Here is a 17,294-nt window from a genome sequence, read left to right as displayed (position 1 = left end):
TTTTAACATATATTGGCTGGGAAATTTTTAGAGCTGAAGTTCACACATCCTAAAGTTGCCAAGTTTGAAAGACATCATCCTACATAAAGGGAAGGAAGGTAGAATTCAAACCATGCCGTACTTTGGCTTTGCAGATTTATATTCCTCCGTGTCTGTATCTTCATCATCTGAGTACCAAGTTTCTCCTCTTCCTCCAGCTAAGAGGCCCCTGGCTGCCAGCAGGCCTGCTGCATTGCCATACCCAGTGTACTTCAACAAGCTGTCAACTGCAAAGCAAGAGGAAGCCATTTATTGGAAAGGATCAAACTGTGGCTTGAAGATAGAATAAGATTAATTAATTTTTCCTTTTCATGTTTGGATTGGAATTTCAGAAAATCCCTCTTTCGGCATTAAATCCAATGGAGACACATGCATACATACTTATATACACACAGGCATACCTATATACACATTTCTGTAAGGATCACATAACAGTGTGGAGTCACTTCAACCAAAGGAGCTGAGTGGCAAATCTGAAGAGTTCTTCAACTTGTGTTTGGTTAAGCAAGAGGAGGACTTTCCAAACAGCAGGAGACGAAGCTAATAAAGCAGAATGCATACACTTATTGAAAGCTGTATTCATATTTCAGGATTGGGGTTGTAACAGGTCAGTTTAAAAGAAAGGTTTCTGCACAGGACTTTATAACCTGTACTCACTAGTTAAGACTTTATGGCTGAGAAAAGGCCAAGGCTAAATTTAATAACTACTATTTGTCTTCAGATTAATCTGGCCTAAGATATTTCTAGAGAAGCGGTGGCTCGGTGGGCTAAGATGCTGAGCTTGTCTATCAGAAAGGTTGGCAGTTTGGCGGTTCGAATCCCTAGTGCCGTGCAACGGAGTGAGCTCCCGTTACTTGTCTCAGGTTCTGCCAATTTAGCAGTTCGAAAGCACGTAAAAAATACAAGTAGAAAAATAGGGACCACTTTGGTAGGAAGGTAACAGCGCTCCGTGTGCCTTCGGCATTGAGTTACGCCGGCCAAATGACCATGAAGATGTCTTTGGACAGCGCTGGCTCTTCGGCTTTGAAATGGAGATGAGCACCGCCCCCTAGAGTCGGGAATGATTAGCACATATGTGCAAGGGGAAACTTTACCTTAAGATATTTCTAGAGAGAGAAACAATAGACTAGTTTCCATAAAAAGTAAAATGCCTGTGTGCATTTTATAAATTGTTGTTGACTGTCACATTTGTAAAATACATCTTCCAATACTTCTAGATTTAATTTTAAAAAAAATATTTGGTAACGAATAGCCAGCTCAGCAAATGATTAGAGCTGATCCTCATTTAGTGAACACTTGTTCAGAAACTACTTGAAGTTATGAGGAGACGTATAGCTGATTCTTGAAACTGCAGCCATCACAATGTTCCTGCAATCATGATTCAGCTGCTTGGCAACTGGCACACAATTACATTGGTTGCAGAGCCCCCTGGTCACGTGATCACCATTTGCGATCCAGTTTCCAACAAGTGAAGGAAACGGGTTGGAGCTAGGCTTAATTATTGCAACTAGAACGGCTGTTGTAAGTCGGGGTGGTCATGCGATTTCTTTTCTTTATGCTTGCGTTGCTTAGTGACTGAGTTCCCAGTTCCAATTATGGTCATTAACAGAGGACTCTCTGTATTTGCATATATGCTACAACCACCCTTATGCTCTAGTAAAAACCTTTGTACCTCTCTCTTTGCAAAGAACAAAAAGGAATTCTGCAGCAATTTGCTTCACTCCCAGATCAACGTGAGTCATTAGACGCACTAATTTGTTTCTCAGCGTTGTGCCCACTTCAGGACGATTAGAAACATCTCTCAAAGGAGGCAGCACCTAAAGTCAGAGAAAGGTACGAAGAGGAATTAATCCCTGTGCAAGGTATTGTCACACTTATTCCCTTGAATTCCTCAAAACAATTCCACGTTGTTGTTTTTCTGGCTACCTAAACAATTTGCATCAGCACAAAGGAAAGTGGGAGAATTAAACTGCACCTTTTGCCCAACTCCCTCTGGCCCCTGAATCCAATTGGTTGGTGGCAAGGCCTGAGAGGCGAGTGGTGATTGGCTGCTTTGGTAAAGCTTATACCAAATCATTTTGCAAGATAATGGAAAACAAAGTAATGCAACCTATAGTACAGTAATACACCAATAATAGTCAGCTTTATTCCTTTCCCCAATGACTCAATGCAAGTTTTGAATTAGAAACTGCAGGTTAGGTTATCATTGAAGATTGACTTTAGGATCCCCCCCCCCCCCACCAAATACTTTTCAAATTTAGAACATCTTCTGTAGATTTAGGGTTTGATGCATCACTCCTAAATCTTAATGATATAAAAATTGCTATGAGGGGCTTATCCTTAATTGGGTGAGAGAGAAGAAGGAGGTCATTAAATTTCTGTTCTAAAAAAGAATGTGACTCCATTTTTGAAACCATATGACACATGCCACTATCCTATTCAAGTATGCATGTTGCTTCTTATAAATGTTACCTTTGAACCCATTTCCTTCTAGAACACAAACACATTTTATTATTTTTCCAAGCAATCAGAACTTAGATGTCTAGGAGAAACAACAAAAGGCTTTTTATTGTGGGCTTGGGTAATGTAATCCTTCCCTCCTCAGAATGGTCTAACTGTCAGGTCTGCAGTTATATTCCTTTTTAGGATCTTTGGCCTGCCACACTCTCTATTATTTCATTATGCTGTTTCATTAGTGTAGTAATTGGGAGGGGGAATAGAAAGGAGTAGAATTGTGGAATGTGTTGTTGTCATTCCTTTCTAGAAGCTCAAGGTCATCTTTTGTCTCTGCACCTCTGCACCTGACCGGGACCAGCTGGGTGGAGATGCCAGCATGGCCGAAGAAGATTGGACCATGTGATGGATTTATGGGTGTGGGGATAAGATCATGAACTTTCAACTGAGTGGAATCCCAGGAAGCTTTTAGATTTGGGATTCCACAGTTTGTTGACAACATGTCTGTCTTATTAAATTGGAACTTTAAGGATAGCTCTGCCTTGGACTCTGATTTAATTCTGCATGATATTTGGAACGCTGACACTAAAACTGTATCACTCTGCAGCCTTAAATGAAAACATCTGGGATGAACATAATCTTAATAAAAACAGGCTATTTTTTATGATTCAGCAATTTTAACACTGTTTCTTTTATGCTCGTGTGAATGTACAAGTTTTCCTCATTTAATAATCACTCATTCAGTAAACATTCAAACTTATTATGTTTAGGAGATGATCAGGCTGAGCCAGAGAGAGGGGTCAAACACATCATCAGTCATGAATCTTTTCACACCCACAAGAGATCTAAGTCCAGCTCACCTTGGGCTTTGACTCTTATCTACATTATTTTGACTGTTAGTAGCTCAGATTCTTGTAGAGAGCTTAAGCTTGCAATACATCTTTATAACCATTTGAACTGCCTGGTTCTCTGGCACTTCACATTATGGTGCTGAATGAATGATAGTTAGGAAAGGATCTTGTACAGCCATCATAGTATCCCTGAAGTCACGGGATCATGATTCAGGCACTTGGCACCTGATCATGATTCATGACTTTCGCTGCTGGCTTCTCACAAACAAAATCAATTGGGAAACTGGAAGGAAGCTGGAAGCAGCGATCATGCAGTCCTCACTTAACATCGAAAACCAGGACTGCTGTTGCTAAACGGCAGGCTCACATGTTTCTTTTCCCATTTAGCACTGTTAAATGAGGACTATCTGCATATCATTTTCCATTTCTTCTAAATAGTTGTTTTAGGCTGCCTACGTTGTAAACAAGTTCCACTGAATGAAGTTCATATTTACTTTTAAGAAAACATACACGTTGCACGGTTCATTTGTTTATATATTCCTTATTCAGCTTTGTGGTGCCCTACACATCTAGTGCAAAAAAAAAAAAAAACCGCGAAGAAAGATCAGATTCTTTAATAAATAGAAACTAATATTTATACATATTCAATACAAGAGATTCCACTACATTGTAGTTTTTGAATACACCCATGTCTCACCTGAGCTTTAATAAACTTCCTAATGTTCCGATGGGACCGGCAGCATCTTGTTAGTAAACTGAGCACTGGAGTGAGGCCTTCCCTATAGCTGCTCCCCTAAAGAATAAAGAATTTAGCAATATTTCTCCAACAACACGACTCAAATGCTATGGCACACAAAACTCTTATTATAAATAGATAAGACCACCTTTTCCATGGTAGTTCATCCAAACTTTAAAACATTTTTAAATGTAAAATCATATTTTTTTTAAAAAATATTTAAAATCTCTGTATCTGGAAGCTCACAGGATACACACAAGCAGCTATGACTAAACAAGGTCCCCCAGTGTGATGTTTTGCCAGATACAGGAACATCCATAACATCCCCCTGATTGCAACGAATAAATTAAGTCTACATTGCATTTCTGAGCAGAGTATTAAGTAGGGTGTCAATCAATACTTTTTACTGAAAATAAATAAAGCGAAGATAGGCAGGAAATTATTTATATTTTGCACTTCCCAAAGAATGTAAATCTGAAGATTCTGAACAAACCAGCTGAAATTGCGACACTGAGTCAGACTTTTAGTTCGTGTTTGGGTATTCAGATGAATAATCAAGTTGTTCCACGATAGTGTATTTCCCATGGCCCTGCCAAATCAACAAACCTTGATTTGTTTTTAAACATTTAAAACTTGGGGATTTGTACGCATGGCCTATTTGGGTTAAGAAGCATTCTATAATGCTACACAATTAAAGTTCAAGCAGCATTACGATGCAAATAATGAAACAAGGTTCCCAAATTCAAATGTTTTTACCTTGTCAATTCTCTTCTCCATGAATTTCAAAAGCACCTGAATAGCATCCATATTCATGCCATTGTATTTCACATCAGTTTCCTTTGCCTCTTCTTGAGTTGAGGGACTGATAAGGACATCCAAGCAAGAGACTGGAACGTTGCTTAACAGGTTGATTGCGTTGCTGAAAGAATTTTTTAAAAATCACTCTGAAAATGCTTTTGTGCATAATATGGGAATGAAGCCCTTGAAACGTGGGTGTTAACAGCACGGATTATAATGTTATAATTTTACAGAACAACTAATGCACCTCAATACCACAAGTTACTGGTTTATAAACTTTTCTAATTCATATTTTCAGTAATTCACTAAACAGTTGTATTGTATTTTCAGGATGCAATATGGAATCAAAACCCAGAAGCGTCTTGGCTATGAATTCTGCCACTTTTAGGGAAGAGTACAGAAGCAAGCAAGCAAAAGCTTAGCCACGCCACAATGCTGCCTAGAAGCAGTGTGCAAATTGTTGCTTCTGCTAGCTTGCTTCTTCTGTCACCCAAGATTTAGACTGAAAGATGGTCATGGAAAAAGCAGCTGCCTGATCACATCATCGTTTTTATATTCTCTGTGGCATATAAGTAAACATCGAATCCAATCCACCACACCACTCAACAAAGGTATTCTGGTAACGTTACACTTAGATTATTGCAATGCACTATATATGGAATTGCCTTGGAATCTAGTTCAAAAGCTGATGAAATATAATGCCTGTGCTTTCTCATGTGTCCTGATTGCTAGTATACTTCTGGGCCAAATTTAAATTATAAACTCCTAAAGGTTTGAGGCTCATATTGTCCTTAAAACCGGTATTACTCAAACTTGGCAATTTGAAGTTGTGTAGATTTCAGCTCCCAGAATTCCCCAGTCAACATGCAGGCTGGGGAATTCTGGGAGTTGAAGTCCACATATCTTATTGTTGCCAAGGTTGAGAAACTGTCCCACACTGAGACCTTCATTAAGGACTTTCATTCTTTCAGGTTCTCCAATCCTATAAGGTAAGGTAAGATGAGATAAAGACAACGACATTTTCAACACCAGCAGTCCATTTCTGGAACACTCCAGAAGGGTATATTTGACACCAACATTAGGGTCTTTTAACAGGAGGCAAGGACTATTTTATTTTAACAGGCATTTTTGGAACTGCTGATTTAAGTGAGATTTTATCGCCCATAGCTATAAATCACAACAGTTCTTATTCTTTTTTTTTTAACCTGTTTATCATATATTGCATTTAATTTTTAAATTTTCTTTTCTTTTACATTATGTTTACACTGTATATTATTACGATGCATATTATGTATACTGTAAATTACTGTATGGCATATCCATGTGGGAAGTTACTGCTGGTTAGCATTTTCAAAATTCTGCAAATAAGCATTTGCATTTTATATTATACCCTCCACCCCAAAGTCATTTGGTCCATTAACTTTTTCTCTAAGTCTAAACTAGCAGTGGGATTCAAATAATTTAACAACCAGTTCTCTGCCCTAATTATTTCTTCCAATAACCAGTTCACCAAACTGCTCATAAAGTTAACAACCAGTTCTCCTGAAGTGGTGCGAACTGGTTGAATCCCACCACTGGTCTAAACCAACTCACCTTAAACTACAATAGCATTGTTATTGTTCACGTATTAGTTAGAGTTATAGGCTGGTGTATTCGGATCCCTTATTTCATTTAAAGCAAGAATTTTACTACATCTGTCTACAAATACTATACTTTGTTCTCTTCCGCCAGTGCTTTTCTAAAAACTCCCTTAAAGCAGGACAAATTGAAATGCTTAACACATATGGGATTGAGTTTCCCTTTTCACAAAATAATCTGCTTGAAGCAAAACAAGAGTTGGTCAAGAACAATAGGATTTTAATTCAGAAAAATAAAAGAAGCCCGGATCATTTCCACAGAAAGCTCCTTTTTCTGGTTTCTTATGAAGCAATGGTATTCTCAAACACCTACCAAATTAATTTTCTGGATCACTGTGCTCGAGTTATTCTTTTCAATAACTGGAGTCTGGCTTTGTGAACTTTGTCACTCCACCTGACAGTTTTATTTGTGGCAGAGGAGTGTATGAAATTCTCCACCTACCAGGAAGTCACTGACTATGCACAGATCGGCACAATAGTGTTTGCATTCCTTCTCCAGGGGGTAGAAATGCTGCGTATATTATTTTCTCTCTCAGTTTCCTAAAGATCATTAATCACAGGGACATGACATCTACCTACTCAGGCTCTCAGCCCCCTCCTGATATGCAAACGTGAAAGCAAACAACACTTTAGCACTAGCGAAAGCTGTGATTAAAATCTTCAGAGTGGGCAAACGTGACGTTTACCATAACTTACTTCACTGAAATTGTCTGCAGTTGGCTATTTTTATATGACGGAATGCATCGACCCAAAATAACCTCTTTACTATACTCATTCTTAATTAATGAAGGGGAAATCTTTTTTAAAAACTCTATAAATACAAATTTAAATTAATAAGATGAATTTTCTACATTTTTTATGAATTTAAATTTATATTTTTAAGAGACATTTAAAAGAGAGCCTTCCTTCCCTTCGGGTTTTTCTTAGGAATTACATTAAAAAGTAATATCAGAATATACTTTAAAGTCTCCATTCACACTCTTTAAAATTACATTCGTGACCTTCCAGGCATACTTGAAAGAATCACTTTACAAAAGGGAACTAGAGAACAAATGAATGGATAACAGATTAATAGAGTTGGAAGGGACCTTGTAGGTCATCTAGTCCAACCTCCTGCCGAAGCAGGAGACCCCATTTCTGACAAATGGTAGTCCAATCTCTTCTTAAGAGCCTGCAGTGATGAAGCTCCCCCAACGTCCGACTTCTCTCTGCCTGCACTTTCCTGATATTCAACAGCTCACCAAAGTCTAAGCAAAGGCTTTTTCCATGATCTGAAATCTATATTACACTTAATTTTAGCCAAAAAGCTAAGAAGTGACTGACTGATTGATTTGTATATAGTGTGAGACAAGCATTATTTGAGTTTATTTTTTAGTAACTTGTGAATATTGAGGTCTTTGTCAAACACTCTACATTTTTTTTATGTTACTCGGGTACACCATTTCACTGAACTACCTTAATTCTAAAAAAATTGGGCAGTATGGGATTTTTCTTAAGATCTTACCTGGATATAAATCCTGTTTTTCACAATTGCTCTCCCAAACAATGAAGAGTTATGCAATGAAAAGTTTAGGTTATCTCCCGGGTATTTACATTAGAAGAATAACAGCAATAAATAAGTGTGGCAGTAAAGTATAAATTTTGAAATACTGTTTAAACAGAGCCTTTACTGTCGCAATTTAAGAACAATGAATCAAGTATCCGATATACAAAAAATAAGATTTAATATATGTTCATTTTAAAGTTTTCGACTGACAGGGATTTCAGGGAAAAGCTGGAGAGAATACGCTATCATTATGGCTTCTGAAACCAGTTTTATCCAAAAGATGCCACTGAGATTCTTTCCCAGTGATTGGAGGCTATGAAAATCTGGATGGGAAAGAATGAGTTTTAACTCAACCTTCCAACTGAACCCTAAAACAAAATGACTGTGGGTCAGAACCTGAACCTGTTGGATCTGGATTTTCCATCATTAACTTGGATGGGGTAGCAGAAAGAGCTGATGTCCAACTTGGGATTTCTTGTGGCTCCTGGCAACTATGGTCAAAAGGGGCTTTGCATAACTGAATTTGGTGCACCAATTGTACCCATGGGAGTTGCTGCTCACAACTCATTAAGGTCTTTACTTGACAGTTCAACCACTAAAATGCTCTCTATATGAAAAGCATTTGGAAGATTCAATTTTTCCAGAATGTGGCAGCATATGCAGTTTTGGGCACACTGTGACACACCCATGTAACAACACTGCTATGAGAGCTGCACTGGCTTCCAGGAGGTTTCTGGATGCAATTCAATATGCAGGTTGTTACTTTTAAAGTCCCACATGCCCCAGGGCTTGTGAGATTACTAGTCTCCAATGCTTTCTGCCTGTAGCCCACAGACTAAACGTCCTTCAGGTTGCTTCTATATCATCTAATGCAAGGATGTCAAACTGGATTTCTTCAAGGGCCAGATCACCATTGTAGTTCTACTCGGTGGGCCAGGAAAGGGTGTGTGTGTGTGTATGGGAGATGGGACGGACGCCTCCTGCAGCACCCTGCCAGTCAAAACAGAGCGCAGGGCCTGCCCGGACCCCATTTTCAGCCTGGATGGCCTCCTACAGTACCCTGCTGGCCAAAATGGGCCACGCGCAGCCCCCACACTCCATTTTCAGCCTGGACTTTCCTGCATCACCCTGCCAGCCAAAACGGGGCATGGGGGCCACACACGCATACACACCCCGCACCCCGTTTTTGGCTTTGATGGCCTCCTGTAGAACTTTGCTGACCAAAACATGCCAGAGTACTGCAGGAGACTGTCCATGCCCCTCCCCCACCCCATTTTGTCCAGCAGAGTGCTGCAGCAGACTGTCCAGGCCAAAAATGGGGCACGGAGCACACACACACACACACACACACACACACACACACAAAATGCACCCCATTTTGGCTGCCAAAGGCACCGCAGGGCAGTCATTTACTATTTACAGGCTGGCCCCATGGGTCAGATTTAAGCATCCTGTGGGCCACATCCAGCCTGTGAGTCTAATGGGGCTCGGGGGATATACCTTCTCTGTCATGGCACATGCGCAAGGGAACAACCTCCCCCTGGAATGACATTCATCTACTAAACTCATCTACTATAAAAAATCATTAATTGTAGAACCATCCCGTGGTTTCCTACTTTAAAAAAACTGGAAGATTTTTGCAAGTGGCTTTTTGTATGCCGGTAGCTTTAAAAGGTCTAAAACTAGAAGTTTACAGAAAAAAATCCTTAAATTGTTAATAGTGACAATTCTTTTCTAAAATGTTTAGAGAAAAAATATGGAAGTTATTGGACAAATCTGTGTTATAACAATATTGGAGTAAAACATAAATCATGCTATACAATATTAAGCAAGCAATCTCTCATTATATTAATTTAGTTTTCAACAAAAGTTTGGGTGGTCAGCCATGCTTTCATTACATAAAATCCCAGGAATTAAGTGACTACTTTAAGAAGAGGCCAATTGTTTCAGGATCTGTAATATTAATCATAATATTAAAACTTATGGAAGCTGTGTCCACTATGTATGAAAAACACTAACAATCATCATTTAGATATAATAGCTGAGCACTAGACTTAACTAGAACGTCATTTTAAGGACAACTGGATTTGTAATTTCACTAACCTATGTAATTCTTCAGTTTTATCTTCAGTAGGGCCCAGAGTCAATAAGCAATGACGCAGAATGGCAGTCATATAACGAAATTCATGAGAATCATTCTGTATAAATCCAATTATGAAGAGGAACATATTATATTATGAAAGCTCCAAAGCAGAAATTCAGAATCATGAAAAGAAGACATTAAAAGAAGACAATCACATTATGGTATTCTTATCAATCTGAAAGCTCTTGATCCACATACTTTGGATTATTCTTGTTTTAAACTACATGTTTTTGAAAGCAAGCAGCCTCCCACCATCCCATAAACTGCACCATTCCATAGCACTGTTATTCACGCAGGAGTATGTCACTTGTGTCCATTATTCTTTTCAACGTTAAGCGAGATTTATATAAAGCAACCAATCCTTATAAATGCCAAAATCCAGCTTCCTTGGCTCTATTTTTTTCTAGTTTTGGATTGGTTAGCTCTACTTTTCACATTTAATCTAGCTATTCCCGGACTAATACTATTCAGCAAATTTTGGAATTAAAATTGTAGATTTGGCTACATCTTTCTCTGACACTATCCATAGATTTGGTTCAGGTGCTCCAATTTACTTTTTTAAAAAATCTAACCAACCATCCATAAATGGTTATTGAAAAAGATTTCTGAACCGAGAAAACTTTATTTTTCAAAAATATCCCTCTGGTCAAGTTATATGTTTCAATGAATCTATGAGGGAATAAAAACCTGATACAACCTCTACAGGATAAACAAAGAGATGCAGCAACTTTCTAAAAATTTAGCATTTATTGCATTGCTTGTTTGTTTGTTTGTTTTTTCTTACTGTGAGACTTACCGAAGAACCTTTGCACAACTCCAATTCCAATGAGCATTTTGGTAACTGAAAGAATGAAAAGCTTCTATTCACAGTCACACATATCTTGGTTATCTTTGGATTGGATTACTGCAATATGTTTATATGGGGCTGCCCTTGAAAACTAATCAGAAGGTACACTAGTCCAGAATGAAGAGTTTAAGTTAAGTTGATTAAGTTGGATCAGCACCAACTTTGCTGACCTTTTTAAAGGCTATTCTAAAACTCATTATTCAACTTTAAATTTGGTTAATTAACAGAGTTGGATATGTTCAAAGTTGATGCTGTACACTGAAGCTGAAAAGAGGCTGAATGTTTTAGTAAGGCAATAATTGGAAACTTATCACTTTACCATAGTTGTCTGAAGTGGTATGGTGAACTGAAGATAAAGTAAAGATGAGGCAAAAACCAAGGAAGGGATCAGGAGACCAGTTCCTTGCAATCTCTCCGGATGAGGAAAGAATGAGAGATTGCTCACAAGTGCTTTGGATAGCTGTTCCTAACAAAGATAATGCCGTTTTCTGCAATTTGAGTGCCAGGAGGATTATTATTAGGATGACCAGGATTAGCCATCTTGCTTATGACGGTGGCACAGCCTTTTTGAAACCTACTAAATCTGCAAACTTCACTTTCTAATTCTTTTCAAAAATGACCCATTAACTATCTTAAAATGACAAGTTTGAAAAGTCTTCTTTGGGTAAGTTTATATTCTACTCTAAAAAAAAGAAAAAGAAAAATCAGTTACAAGCTTAAGAACTTAAACGGTTTGAAATGTACTGCAAAAAGCTAAGTAAGATTTTGATCTAAGAATCCAGATAAATTTGGATTCTTTTTTTTTTTACTATGGGGTTTTGGAATTAACTATAAAAAAACAAAAACTTTTCATGGGAAAGATTTATTTTTGCCTATCTTGGCAATTACAAATCACAACAAAAGATAAATGATTTTAGACACTGGACGCTAGAGGAACTAAAGATTTCAAGCAGAAGAAAGAAAATACAAGCCTGATATTAATACTGGGATTTATAAAATGTTCTAACAAAAGAGGACTTTGAAGAATGGAGCCAGAAATTAACTACAATATCAACATTGTGAACAACGATGCCTGCTTCTATGGATAGACTATGTCTGCAGAATGTTAATGAAAGAATGGCAGATGTGGAACAAATTTTATCTGGCGAGAGAGAAAGTAAAGAATGTAGAACTACAAATGATAGGACAAGAGAATGATTTAGAAAATGACACTTTACTGGATATACAAAAGTAATTGGCTGAAGTTTTAAAATTTAAGAGAGAAATATAGATGATAAACTGAAAGAATGACCAGCAAAACATTTTCTTATTGGATGTGCAAAAGAGATTTGTTAGAGCCTTGACAAAATCTGTGCTTTGTGATAAAGAAAAATTGAAGAGAAATAAAATCTTACAATAGTTGATTGAGTTAAAGATGAAGATTGTTAGAAGTAAATGTAAAGTTTGTTTATTTCATCAAGCTTAAAATAAGACTTGTTTTGGGCACTGTTCTGGCAACTCTTTATGGATTTTTTGCTGATACCTGACTTGAAGTTTTATGTTTTATGAATTTGTTTATATATAAGAGATGGAATAGCGGATGAAGAGATACAGTATCTGTTTAACCTTATAGGTAAAGGTAAAGGTTCCCCTCGCACATACACTATATTGCCAAAAGTATTCGCTCACAACTGAGTCTGATTATGTGGATGGGTGAGCGAATACTTTTGGCAATATAGTGTATGTGCTAGTTTCAAAGCCGAAGAGCCAGTGCTGTCCGAAAATGTCTCCGTGGTCATGTGGCCGGCATGACTAAATGCCGAAGGCGCACGGAACACTGTTACCTTCCCACAAGGTGGTCCCTATTTTTCTACTTGCATTTTTACATGCTTTCAAACTGCTAGGTTAGCAGAAGCTGGGACAAGTAACGGGAGCTCACATGCAGCACTAGAGATTCAAACCACTGAACTGCCGACCCTGCTGATTGAAAAGCTCAGGGTCTTAGCCACTGAGCCACCACGTCCCCTGCTTAACCTTATATCATTAAACAATTATTTATTTGTACTTAGGGATATTGCAAGTCACCGGTTTCTTTTTCCTTAATATATTGTCTTTTCTTTAACTTTTTTCTTGCACTTTTTATTCTTTCCATTCTGTTCTCTTTCTCTAAGTTCCATTTGTGTTAGTTTTTACTCTTGTAATTAAAGTACTTAGTAAAAATTTATAAAAGACTTCTGCATCTATCATATTCACTACCGTCTTATTCTAAACCTCTAAATGACTCACATTCAAATCTGCATAATGTTTAATTCTGAAGTAAGATGAGGTTGTATCAGTACTTAGTGTTTCCCTGAAATGTGCTATTTAACCAGAGATGCCTAACCTCTTGCATACAACTATATGTGTTTAGTGAAACTGCAAGACGTTTTCTAAAAGTATAATGGAATGTTTGGACTACTATTAGAATAAGATAACTGTTTTAAGAAACCTATTTGTCCTATTACCCAAAACTGATGTTCAAAACATAGAAAACCTGATACTTTTTTTTTTAATTGCATCACTAAATGACAGGCATTGGATTGATACTCATAATGAATTTCTACTCCCTGCTTTCCTATTTATTTTTTCTTCACCTATAACACTGAGAGCTGACAACTTACTGTGTTTCAGACATACTTTACTTCAATATCAGCACTCTCATTCAATATAAGGAATGAAGGTAAAGATGGAAACTGCAATTCATCAACGAACAGATGGTTTGAGATCATAATTTTCACTTGTATTCTCCTTATGTAGGTTTTTGACTTTTCTCCTTTGGGGCATTAGTGATGGCAGAATGTTGCCATCCAAATGCACCCAATACAATTTAGCATTCATATACAAGTAACTTCTGGGAAAGTGATACCTAGAATTATTAGTTTAAGTATTATTTTTCTTCTTGTTGTACATTACAATATATTTCTCTGAAATGCTAACCTACTGATATTTACCTTGATCTGTTTATTTAAGCTTTCTTTATTATAGATTATTTTACATGAATTAACTTTGCAATAGTTAGTTTTGCTGTTCTAACTAATTTGGTGTTTGCATGGACACAATGAAAGAAATGTATATATTTAACTAGGAGTTGTAGGAATACCTATCAGATATGTTTATAAACACTTAAAGGAAAGGGCTACTCTTTCCATTAGTAGTTCGGTACTTCTTGTCTATACTAATTACAAGCCAGTGTAATTGAGAGTAAATATATCCTTTGGTATTCCATTATTGGTGGAGATAATGTTTTATTGTGAAACTAAACTGCTGCCACTTGGGAATGAAAGAGTAACTGAGTATTTTATATGCAAGTAGTTCTTGACTAATGACCATAATTAAACCAAAAATTTATGTTGTTAAGTGACTTTTACCCCCTTTTTATGCTCTTTCTAGCCACAATTGTTAAGTGAATCATTACAGTTGTTAAGTTATTAACATGGTTGTTAAGTGAATCTGGCTTCCCCCTTGACTTTGCTTGTCAGAATGTCACAAAAGGTGACCACATGACCTCAGGACACTGCAACCGTCCTAAGTACGAGTCAGTTGCCAAGCACCCAAATTTTGATAAAATGACCATGGAGATGCTGCAATGGTTGTAAGTCTAAAAATCATCATAAACCACTTTTTCCAATACCACTGTAACTTTGAACTGTCACTTAACAAGCTGTTGTAAGTCGAGGACTACCTGTAGTTTGTTCTGCATAAACGTATTGTCTATTGGTCTGCCAGCATCTTTGGGCTGTACCTAACTGCATCCATAAACATCAATGCAGAAATCTACAAACAGAAATATATATGATCGGAATGATCTCAATTCATGCCTTACCTCACTGTGTACATTCCAGCTGTCAAGAGTAACGTTAAAGAGAGCTTTCAGTGCTTCAATGGCACAATCCGTTTCCTGGAGAGACAATGGTGACATTTCTTGGTCTTCAGCTGTGATGTACTTATCTGTCCACGTGATGCTAAATGCACTTTCCAAGGCCTGAGTCAACAGAGGCAATCCCTGGAGGTCATTACGCAACTGAGATCTGATATCTGTGTGCAGGAGGGAAAGGAGGAAGAGGAGTCGTAGATCGAAGCACTTAATGTCTTCCACAAATTGCTGGTTCTTGCATTTTCTCAGAAGATTGCAAAGCATAGCTGCCAAGTTCAGTTCTAAGCTGAGTTTCTGGGCAGCTGGGCTATTAAAAACAATATTGCAAAGGCATTTTAAAGCTTCCACGATGACAGGAAAATCAGTCACATCCTCCAAATGATCTTCCAAAGTATCCAGCTTTGCTAGCTTCATCAAGGTTTGCATGTTGGTCTTTGTTGTTACAGGAACTAAGACTTTCTTGTCTCTTGAGAGAATGCGAAGAGCTTCTAGGCAAGTGACTCTATAGGATGTGTTTATATCTTTGCTTAATACTCGCAATATTCCTTCACATAGTTGCTAAATAAAGAAGATGGAAAAAAACAGGTATTATTTCCTCTGGAATATACAAATCCATAATCACAAAGAGTTAATGATCTTTATAATGCATATTTATTGTGTCCTCTTCCTGGTTTACTGCTAGAAAGTTATTTCAATAGAAAGTCTACTAGGTATACTGTACATTTAATACATGACTATTTTGTACACATCAATGTATACTTTAATGATTTTTGGCCCCATTAAGTCCATGAAAATATGTAGTGGTTTGCACTATTTCTAAAAGGCAAGACATATTTTTTTTTCTCCTTTATTACTTGCCTGGCTGCTGGTTCTATCTAAGAGGGATATGGAATATTGTGGATTCAATTCCAGAAAAGTGCTTCAGAGTATGAAGGAATGAAAAAGAAGCCTCTCACTTTTACAATGATTGCAGCACAGTGGTGAGTTGCACATTTTGTTACCACTGGTTCGCCCCGCACATGCCTGCCCATCTTGCATGCACACGAGCATGAAGTGGGTGCCTTCCTGCACGCACTTTGCTTGCGCACCTTCCGTGCATGCGCCCAGCCTCAAAAACATGCCTAAGTAGGACGGCATAGAGCCAGGGTGGGAGGGCAGCGGGCCTACCCGCGATTTCTGCTACTGGTTCTGGCGAACTGGTCTAAACCATCTGAACCACCAACCACCTCTGTTGTAACATGATTCTAAAGAACTGCAGATAGAAGTTCTGTTCAAATTCTCATTTATCCTAAAGTATATTTTGGGAATGAAATCAGAAAGCCTGAATAGCTTTACTCTTGATTACTTATTGAGCATACCAGGGCTGGCTTACTATTAAGTCTTAAAAGTATCACTAAAAGAACCTAACTTCTACCCACAACCGGATCTAAAATCTTATTTATATTGAACAAATAACTTTTATAACAAAGACAATGAGTAAAAGAATACAAAGTATGTTCCAGAATCAGGACATGTCAGAATGTTTATGTTCAGTTCTTAGGCTGTTCTCTGTTTGGTGTTTTGTGAGATGAAAACTCTCACACCTCAGTTAAAAACTTGTATTTCTCCAGTACTATCTATAGTCAGTTCATCATTATGGATTTCTGCTGGAATCAAGGTTTATATCCAAATTGTGATCCATTTCACTCTTGTGCTTGTTTTGGATTGTTTTTGCTAACTTTGTGCAAGCATACACTGGGAATAATCACTGTCAACCAAATAGAAACACTATATTATACTGTATATGTTACTATCCAAGTTTTAGTTTAAAAATGTATTCCAGAACAGCAATAATCTAGCTGAGCTTCACAGTTATTACTATCAAAAGAATGTAAATGAAACTAAACTAAAATAAACTGATCTGCAATAAACTCCTTCCACCATTTGGTATGCCTCTTCTTCAGAAACAAGCAATTATTTCAACAGGGTCTAATAACTGGAAAGCAAAATATAAGACCCCAAATTATCTAACTCAAATGATGTCACCTGGGCCACTCTACAGGCAGTCCCCAGTGTTTTGGTTTCACTAGGATTTGTTTGCCAAGTACATGATGTTCCTTGCCTCCTACACAAATAGTTGTCATTGTGTCATGCTCAATTGACCTTAAGGTTTTATAGTTCATTATTATGCTGAGGTTTTTTTTTTGACCAAGAACATCCCAATTCTAAATTCTCAATTTAATTTTAATTAAATCCTCAATAGGAGGCTCATCAAATGGACATGTTTTTAAATGCACTGACCTCAATAGAGGCATGTAGCTTTTCACTAGGCTGTATGGTTATAATGAAGTGCACAAGAACTCTACAAATAA

At 37.5% G+C, this 17,294-nt stretch overlaps 2 protein-coding genes and 1 long non-coding RNA gene across 4 annotated transcripts in view; 1 reads left to right on the top strand and 2 right to left on the bottom strand.

The window, feature by feature from the left end:
- Positions 1–15,899, top strand: part of LOC309394308 — a 53,409-nt gene extending 37,510 nt beyond the window's left edge. The window contains exons 2-3 of one of the 2 annotated variants that reach the window (XR_014175721.1): positions 1,728–1,901; positions 15,824–15,899. This is a non-coding gene — a long non-coding RNA (uncharacterized lncRNA). Of the gene's footprint in view, positions 1–1,727; positions 1,902–2,803; positions 3,201–15,823 lie in introns of those variants that run through there. The other variant, XR_014175722.1, reaches the window with a different exon arrangement.
- CRY1 (cryptochrome circadian regulator 1) overlaps positions 1–17,294 on the bottom strand; it is a 301,323-nt gene that overhangs the window by 102,090 nt on the left and 181,939 nt on the right. The window lies entirely within an intron of this gene.
- RIC8B (RIC8 guanine nucleotide exchange factor B) overlaps positions 1–17,294 on the bottom strand; it is a 33,222-nt gene that overhangs the window by 8,867 nt on the left and 7,061 nt on the right. The window contains exons 3-8 of the mRNA XM_081957283.1: positions 14,893–15,501; positions 10,165–10,259; positions 4,837–4,999; positions 4,042–4,137; positions 1,712–1,856; positions 122–266 (exon numbers count right to left, since the gene is read on the bottom strand). Of these exons, the coding sequence (XP_081813409.1) occupies positions 122–266; positions 1,712–1,856; positions 4,042–4,137; positions 4,837–4,999; positions 10,165–10,259; positions 14,893–15,501 (1,253 nt within the window). The remainder of the gene's footprint in view (positions 1–121; positions 267–1,711; positions 1,857–4,041; positions 4,138–4,836; positions 5,000–10,164; positions 10,260–14,892; positions 15,502–17,294) is intronic.

Source organism: Natrix helvetica (genome assembly GCF_964273705.1).
Source record: "Natrix helvetica genome assembly, chromosome: 6".
NCBI lineage: Eukaryota > Metazoa > Chordata > Lepidosauria > Squamata > Natricidae > Natrix > Natrix helvetica.
The sequence above is the reverse complement of the archived record's forward strand: the minus strand, read 5'-3'. Positions and strand labels throughout refer to the sequence as shown.